Source organism: Sinocyclocheilus anshuiensis, unplaced genomic scaffold (assembly GCF_001515605.1).
Source record: "Sinocyclocheilus anshuiensis isolate Anshui unplaced genomic scaffold, SAMN03320099.WGS_v1.1 scaffold454, whole genome shotgun sequence".
NCBI lineage: Eukaryota > Metazoa > Chordata > Actinopteri > Cypriniformes > Cyprinidae > Sinocyclocheilus > Sinocyclocheilus anshuiensis.
Window position 1 is genome coordinate 685,815 of NW_015548217.1, and position 9,228 is coordinate 695,042.

The 9,228-nt window shown below is 33.6% G+C and overlaps 1 protein-coding gene across 1 annotated transcript in view; it reads right to left on the reverse strand.

The window, feature by feature from the left end:
* Nucleotides 1–9,228, reverse strand: part of slc39a11 (solute carrier family 39, member 11) — a 107,285-nt gene that overhangs the window by 10,298 nt on the left and 87,759 nt on the right. Inside the window, exon 7 of the mRNA XM_016440830.1 lies at nucleotides 8,080–8,149. Coding sequence (XP_016296316.1) covers nucleotides 8,080–8,149 — 70 coding nt within the window. The remainder of the gene's footprint in view (nucleotides 1–8,079; nucleotides 8,150–9,228) is intronic.

Consider the following 9,228-nt stretch of genomic DNA (forward strand, 5'->3'; position numbering starts at 1 on the left):
ACACAGCCTAATTTTCATTTTTGGGTGAACTAACCCTTTAAAGCGCTTATCATGTGAGAGAGATGAAATGAAAGCGCAGGAGGGAAAACAGGGTGCGGTGGAGGAAATGGAGGGATGTGGAGAAAGAGGGAGAGAGATGGATGAGAGACAGAGAGCCGGAGAACAGGGGCCCTATGTTTTTGAGATTCGAAGTACAATGTGCTCTTTGAGGACTGCAGAGAATAACATTTAGATAGAGAGCCATCAGTCCAGCCCTCTTTCTCTCCTGCTTTCTTTTCTCACATCACATTTTCACAGTCTGCATATACAGAACTTTTTGAAGCGTAGACTGAACTTTTAGCACACAGTTCTTCTCATAGTTTACAAACTACATAAAGTCAACGTTAATCATTAGAAAAAAATACAGATCATTACATTTGTAAAATGCAAATGTTTTGAATAAATAAAAGTAAAGCAATTCATGGGTTAAAATGTTTACTGAATAATCCATGCGCATTTAAAGCTCATAATTTAAAAGTAAAATAATAATATTATTATATTTATTATTATATATATTAATTAGTATTATATATATTAATAATAATATTGATCATCAGAAAAATAAGATATTGTAATTAAATTGTAAAATATAAATAATAATGTTATGAAAGTTATAAATAAAAAAATAAGTGAAAGTAATGTAATTCATGAGAATTTAAATATCATTAATGTATTGTTTTAAAAAAAACACTTAAATTATGATCTTGACTTGATTCTTATACTCATAAGCTCATTTATGCAATTATAATAATAATAATAGATTTATTTTAAAATAAGCAATCATTCAAATTGTAAAATGTAAATGATATAATTTTGCATAACTAAAAGTAATGCAATTAATGGTTAAAATTGTCATTTATAAATTCATGAGCAATTAAAGCTCATTAATGTATTATTATTATTTTAATTACACACATATCTCTTATTAACCTGAGATACTATCTTGATATGATCCTTAAACTCAATAGTTGTTTTTAATTTAGCTAGTAAACACAGTGGGCATTTTTTCCCCACAGACAAAAAAAATTCAAGCAACAACAACCTGAATAATACATCAAGTACACGATGGGAAATATCAGACAAAAAACAAGCTCTAGCCGACTTATTCCTGATGGATTTGGGGGAAAAGGAAACAAGAAACAGGGCCATCACAAAGCTACCAACTCAAATCCACAAAAACAATCTTTGTTTAGCAGCACTGGTCATTTCTGACCGATCCGTTCACTGAATTCAGCAGATGAGAAATTATGATTGCTTTCAGCCCAGTGTTAGTGGTGCTTTACTGCAAAAGCAACATAATGCATGATGTTGAGGAGCACAGAGATGCTGGAGACGAAGGATCGGGACATTAGTGTTGTTCGTTATTCTAAAAGCAATTCATCTGAACGCATGTGGAAAACTATTGCAGAAAATGACATATGAGAAAAGCATGGAGAAGAAGATGCTGAAATGCACTGATGTGCTTATTAGAAGATTATATTCAAGTCGCTTGTGTTGCATACATCAAGTCTTTCTAAGTATGGGTGATTTCATAAGCAGTATTAAAATGAATCATACAGTAAATGCAGGCTTCATTTGTTTGAGGAGGGCACAACCTTCATCTATAATTGCATCATGCTTGCACCAAAGTCTCCTAAAGGCAAATCAGCCTACAGTATTTCTATCCAGGCAACAAACATGCAAGTATGTCAAAACAATGATAAACTCTGATTTAAGCTTCTTTAGCTTAAATCATGCAAAAAAATTATATGTCAGACTGCATTCATCTTCGCTTAAAAAGCAATTCACATGAAGAAGGAATAAAACAGGGACTTGCTCTTGAGAACAAGTAAACCCTGATCTTGATTTGAGATTTTATCTATTGTATCTAATAGTCCTCAAATAAAAAAAAAAAAAATTAATCAATCAATCAAGATGAAAAATGCATGATACCATTTTGTCAGTGTTTATCATTAATTAATCAATGGTCAAATCTGAATTTGACGGCCTTCGGATTTTATATATATATAATATTTTACATATATAATATATTATAGTTCTAAAAAAAATTAATAATAAATGCATAAAAACAAACAAAACATTAAAAAAAAGCAATATTTAACTACATATTTTTACTAAAACATTCAAATTAATTAATGAAATATTTCAAGTATACCGAGGAAAACAAACTGAATCAGAAACAGAGTCAACTCATTAAAACAAATTCATGGATTTGATAGACTTTAGATGCATCTAATACATGCAATTGTTCTCAAAAATAAATAAATAACTTAATTAATTAATTGATTAATGAAGCAAAATGCATGATAACATTTTGTCAGAGTTTATAATTAATTACATATCATATGTGACCCTGGAGCACAAAACCAGTCTTAAGTGTCAATTTTTTGACACTGAGATTTATACATCATCTATATAATCTTTCCATTGATGTAAGGTTTGTTAGGATCGGACAATATTTGGCTGAGATACAACTATTTGAAAATCTGGAATCTCACAGTATACATCAGCGAGAGCAACCCGGGGGAAGACATAAATATTACCATACAGCCTATAGATCAGAGCAGGAGAAGCACATCCATCCACACAGATCAGCTCACATTTGCTTTCACATTAAAACCGTCTGTGAGGAGCCCAAACTGATGCCCATCTCAATTCAATAAGAAATAAGTCTGGAAGTGTTTCGGTCTTGGCTGACAAGCTGTTTATGATTTTTTGCGAAGGTCCATTGTACGGCAGATTCCTGTCAGCATGTGTGTTTGGTTAAACCCGCTCACAGGACTAGTAAACACAGCGCCGCGGTTTAATGCAAATAACTCCAAACGCTGCTAGATCAGCTCCAAAAAACATCGAAACGCTGATGCTAATGCTTCAGTTTGACAGAGTAACAGCTACAGCTTATGAAAAGACTTTTGAGCATAAACTATGATGAAAATGTGTGCTATAAACATTCACCAAACAGCCTTTCTCGCCAAGTAGATCCAACTAGTTTAAAACCAAATGTACGATACACTGTAAAAAAAAAATACCGTGAATTTAATGGTAAAAGACTGTAAAAATGCTACAGTAAAAACCTGTTAAAAGGTTAACGGTAAGTTCCCCTACTATACACGGTGAAAAACTGTATTGGACATTACATGTAATTTTACAGTAGTATACTGTTTTTGGAAGTGGATAAAGAATGTATAATTTACAGTGAATAACCGTAAATGGACATTCCCAGGATTCCCTGCGTTACATTTCAAATTTGATGTTTTTTTGTTGAAATAACTATGTTTCTTAGTTTTTCTTATCAGTTTTGTACATTAGGGTTGTATGTTACATCTAATGTTAGTAAATGAATGTTTATTGCATTATTTCAGTTTCACGTGTGTTACCATGGTGTTTATCCACTGTATTTATTTACGGTAAAATTCTGGCAACCACAGCTGCCGTTTTTTACCGTAAATTTAGTCAATGTATTAAAACATCTCTAAAAATAACTGACATCAGTAATGTAATAACTATAAATCATATGAGATTCCCAGACAAATTATTCAATAATGGCTTGATATTAAATGGCAGATGTCTTACCGTTTGGACACAATTTTAAATATATGATAATACAATTATTATTATCCATTTTGACATTCTTAATCAATTCACTGACCCACTTTGTGTTAATATCTTGCAAACACGTTAATTCGGTTAAATTATTTATTCACAAGCCCATTTGCATATTTTCCTCTCTAACCTTCATCATTTTAATTATTTCATGAGCACATCTGAGGAAATTGCTGAAGAAAACTGGCTTGCTTTCTTTGAAGAAAAAGCGCGCATAAGATCTCTGTCTATTAAAATGAGTTTGTGGCACTTTATTATAATTTGTGTGTGGACTGATGTTCGTATGATTCAGGGTTTGAGAGAAACACCTCCAGCAGAGAAGCAGGCGGGAGACTGTTATTCCAGCTGAGTTCGTCACATTTAGCTAGAAATAATATAAACTTGTTGTAAAATGTTTTGACGGCTCTAAGATCACGTCACCTTCGCTGATGAACGTGATGAGGAGTGACTGCACTCATGTCACACTTATCCAGCCAGGATTAGTTTGTTAACTAAAAATAAATATTTTACATACAATAAATGTTCACTAAAATTAATGAATGAATGAATGAATAATATTTTAAACATTTTATTTTAGCTATAGTTGCCAAGGCAATACTTTCCATTTTAAGTTTAAGTACTAAAACTAAATAAACTAAAAATAATAAAGACTAAACTAAATAAATAAAAAATAATAAAGATCTAGATAGAAGAGAGATAGATAGACAGACAGACAGACAGACACAAATGCACAAAAATTACTAAAACTAATTCAAATTAAAGACAAAATATAAAACATAAAATAACTGAAACTAAATAAACTAAAACTAATAAATAAAAACCATAAATACTATATAGCCAATAAATAAAAAAATGAATAAAACACAACAAATTACTAAAATTAACTAGTTAAAGAGTTATAAATAAAATATAAAAATAACTGACAAAATAATAATAATAATAATAATAAATAGTATACAGAAATAAATAAATAACAAAATGACAAAAGCACAACAAATTGACTAAAAGTAACTAAAGAGAAAATATACAAATAACTGAAACTAAACAAACTAAAACTTCTATTCAATTCAGTTCAATTCAAGTTTATTTGTACAGCGCTTTTCACGATACAAATCGTTGCAAAGCAACTTTACAGCAAATTAAGTTTCTACAATATTTAGTGGTAGCTTATCAGTGGTGACTGTCAGTTAATGTACATATGGCAGAAATGTACGGAAAAATCAATTAAAGACGTAATCAAACAGACTAAATAAAAAGTAATAAATATCATGAATGAATGAATTTGCAACAAAATTACTAAAACTAAGTAAAATAGTAAAATGTAAAATAGACAATAGAAAAATAAAATCTAATTCAAAATATTAGCAAAAGCAATGCTACTAAAATAACTCTGATCCCAACATTCCCCAAACTTTATTCTGCATGTCTGGGCCGGTGGGCTTCAATGGATCTGTACCTTCAAACGCTGCCTACACTGGAGCTACACAAACCCGTCCCCGCTTCTTTGAAGAGTCTCTGAGCATCTGGTTTTAACAGTCCACTTGAGTATGTGGGTACTGGGGAATGCAAGGACTGCTTTGACTGGGAGAAGAGCGCTGGGAAAGAGGGAAGAAACAGAAGAGTGGCTTTCCCTGGAAAACAAACAGACTTTTGTTTCAGAGCGCAGAGAGAGAGAGAGAGAGAGAGAGAAGACTGTCTGCCTTCTGCGGCTCACGATGGAGAACCAGACAGTTTCAGAAACTGCACAAACACATCCAAAAACCTTCTATAGAGCTCTGAGTCCGTGAGGAGGTCAGGTCAAGACGTCCAGACGCCTCTCTGAATAAACAACCAGAGACAAGGTCAAATAATGTTAAGCTTGTGTATACCTGTCCAATCTGGAAAATCACAAAAGTACACGACACGGGATTGAGCATAAAGTTCAGAGAGTTTATGGTTTCAGTAGCATCCAAAAAGAGGATGCAATGCTTCGCAAACATGGCTTTTCAAGAGTCACCGCTGACTGAACAGTCTATAATGTCCATTATTATCATTTGTTGAGGGTTTTTGATGTTTGGAAAGCATTTGGAATGTTTTAGTTCTTTAATGAATGGAAAACACGATCTGACGTGGCTTCCCTGTGATGCTCAGCCAGCTCACCTTAATTACCACAAACTAATCACGCTAATGTAAACGCTGTCTCTTCCCAGAAATCCCTTAAAAGAGGGCGCTGGGATTCTCCTGGTTCCCGAAACAACAAACTGAAGGACTTTACGGTCATGCAAGTATCAAGTCCATTATTGCTTTAACCAGAAAGAACAGAAAGAAGGATAAAGGAGAATAGAATACAGTGCAGTATAATAGAACTAAAGCAGAGTTTTTGCTCAGAATTCTGTGTTTATACCTTGCAATTACGAGAAAACGTTTTTCTTACTTTCTTTTTTCTTTTTCTTTCTTTCTTTCTTTCTTTCTTTCTTTCTTTCTTTCCCTTGGTGTTCTTTAGCACTGATGCAACACAATATAGACTTAACATTGTGTGTAATGAATGCTATATTTTATGATGAGATTTTATCATTCTCCCCAAAAAACAAAAAAACTAATCTGCCACAGAATAAAAAAAATTAAAAAGGTAACTACAACTTTATATCTCACAATTTGCATTTGGTTTCTCTGAGGAAAAGGTGACAGAATTACAAGATATAATCTCAAAATTCAGAGAAAAAAAGTCATAATTGAGCGATATAAAGTTTTTTTTTTTTTTGTATTCTGTGGTGGGGAGAAAGTTCAGAAAAAAATAGAATTAAGAGGTATAAACTAGGAATTATGAGAAAAAATCTGAATTCTGTGTTTATACAGTATCTTGCAATTCTGAATTTATTTCTCACAATTCTGACACTTTTTCTCCAAGAAAATGTTGCAAGTACTTTTATTCATTTGCCACAGCCTTACATATTTGCCTCATAAACAAAGCTAAATTATTATTATTTAAAATTATTTTTTATTAAATTCCTTTTAAAGTTAAAGTTTTTCAAACATGTATAAGGTATTTTTTAATGAAAATCTCCCACCATATTATCATAAAGTTAGATATATAAGTAGCTTTATCCTTTTTTACATATTGCTTTTATTAAGCAAAATGTAACTACACTGTCGACCAGCTTTAATCTGTTAAATGCGACATTAAGATATTACAAACATCAACATCATGGTTTCTTGTCAAGCTGAAACGATTGTGAAAAGCGCTACAGAAATGAAACGGACTCTATCTCTGTTTTCAGGCTGACAAAGGCCTCTTTCTTATGCCGTATCATAAGTTCAGCACACCGCAGAAAGCTGCTGCCTGTGTTTACTTCTTGAACAAACCATGTATCTATTCGTCTTTTAATCACGAGCAAACAGAAAGCACAAGCCCTCAGCTGTCAGTGCGGAAGTAAAGAGATTACATGAGCATAAGACTAATGCAGAACAGCTTTCCCTATGGAGAAACACACACATGGTACGACACAAATACTAAATAAAGACACGTATTCTATCGCAACATCTGCAAGCTTCAGCTCACATCTGGATGGCGGTCTCTCTCACACACACAGGACCTCATTGAGACCCATAGTGGAGTCCAGGTGCTTCAGCGCTTACAATGCGGCTCTGATTCTCAGCGACGGCTAATAGATTCCATCTGGTGTGATGTGAACACTTCCTTCTCGCTCCTTCTCGATCACTAACATGATCACAACAGCACGTGTGTGTGTGTGTGTGTGTGAGTGTGTGTGTGTGTGTGTGAGATGTGTGTGTGTGTGTGTGTGTGTGTGTGTGTGTGTGTGTGTGTGTGTGTGTGCGCAGAGATCTCACAATACCAGCTTTGTCCACTTGGTGACAGCAGCACACAATACTGTCAGAAAACACTGCATGTGCCCTTTAAAGAAATAATTCACCCCCAAATGAAACTTCTGTCAATGTTTCCTCATCCTCACATCCTTCTGGCCCAATATTAATTTGACAGAGAACAATTAGGCGGAAACGGTTCTGTTCTGCAATACGCCTGACCGAGCTCTCGACTCTTAACAGAAGAAGCATCTCAGCATTTCATTTTCACTCATTAAATCTTAGTCATTGAAAATCAGCTTCTTCCTCAGTGTTTTTGCCTTGTTTTCCAATACAAATATCTACACATTCTTAGATTGAGATATATTTACTTCAGAAGCAAAATGATATCAGATATTAAGTCTTGCTTTCTGAGAAATTTATCAATTTTTTGCATATTAAACAAGAAAAAAATTAATTCAGGCTGAAAATCTTTGTATGCTCAACATTTATTATGCCTTTCCATTCGCTTGTAGACAACAGAAGCTCAGAAGTTCTGCTTTTGTGCTTAGCGGAAGAAAATAAACGTGCTGGAATCATATGGGGTGATTAAATGTTTGAAAAAGTTTTGGACGAACTATCCTGTTCATGTCTTACCTGGCGCTTTCAAACGTAGCCGAGGGAGTTTTACCGACCGCTCCAAAGCCCACGCCAACAGCTAAACCCTCTGAAACACACAAAACACACACCTGGTCACGCTTTCACCATTCGTCTGCTAACAGCCATTAAAGGGATGGTTCTGTGATCATTTACCCGCCGTCATGCTGTGCGGAACACAAACAGATTGTTGCACAGACCCCAACATTCTTCAAATTATATTCTTTTGCACTCCATACAGGTTTGGCATGACAGAATTTTAATTTTCAGATTGCTTTTAAAGATAACCTTAAGGCCTTAAATAGGCCTTAAAGAAAAATATTATAAAAACTGAGAGTTTTGGTCTTTGATTATGATTGGCTGAGCCGTGTTTGAAGCCATTGTAAAATATTTCATAATCACACAATTTTGTTAAATTGTATGTTGTCAAATTGATGTTTATTACATTACTTTAGTGTCATTAGTGTATTTTTCATGTGTTTCTGAAAAAATATCAATTACAATTTTTTTAATTTTTTTGCATAAACAAGAGGGGAAAAAACTCTTAAAGAATAATAATCTTGCTTGTTTGCTCTTTGAATAATTTTATTTGTCTTACCCCACTGGCAGAAATTTTTTTTTCTTTTATGGAAGCCTGTTTCTGCCACAGGGAAAAAACAAACAAAGCAAAGCAAAGCAAAGCAAAACAGAGCAAAGCAAAGCAATGCAAAACAAAGCAAAGCAAAGCAATGCAAAACAAAGCAAAGCAAAGCAAAGCAAAGCAATGCAATGCAATGCAATGCAATGCAATGCAAAGCAAAGCAAAGCAAAGCAATGCAATGCAATGCAATGCAAAGCAGAACAGAACAGAACAGAACAGAACAAAACAAAACAAAACAAAACAAAACAAAGCAAAACAAAACAAAACAAAGCAAAGCAAAGCAAAGCAAAACAAAACAGAGCAGAGCAAAGCAAAGCAAAGCAAAGCAAAAACAAAACAGAGCAAAGCGAAGAAAAAACAAAGCAGAGCAGAGCAAAGCAGAGCAAAAACAAAGCAGAGCAAAGCAAAGAAAAAGCAAAGCAAACCAGAGCAAAAACAAAACAGAGCAAAGCAAAAAAAGCAAAGCAGAGCAAAGCAAAGAAAAAACAAAGTAAAGCAAAAAAAAACAA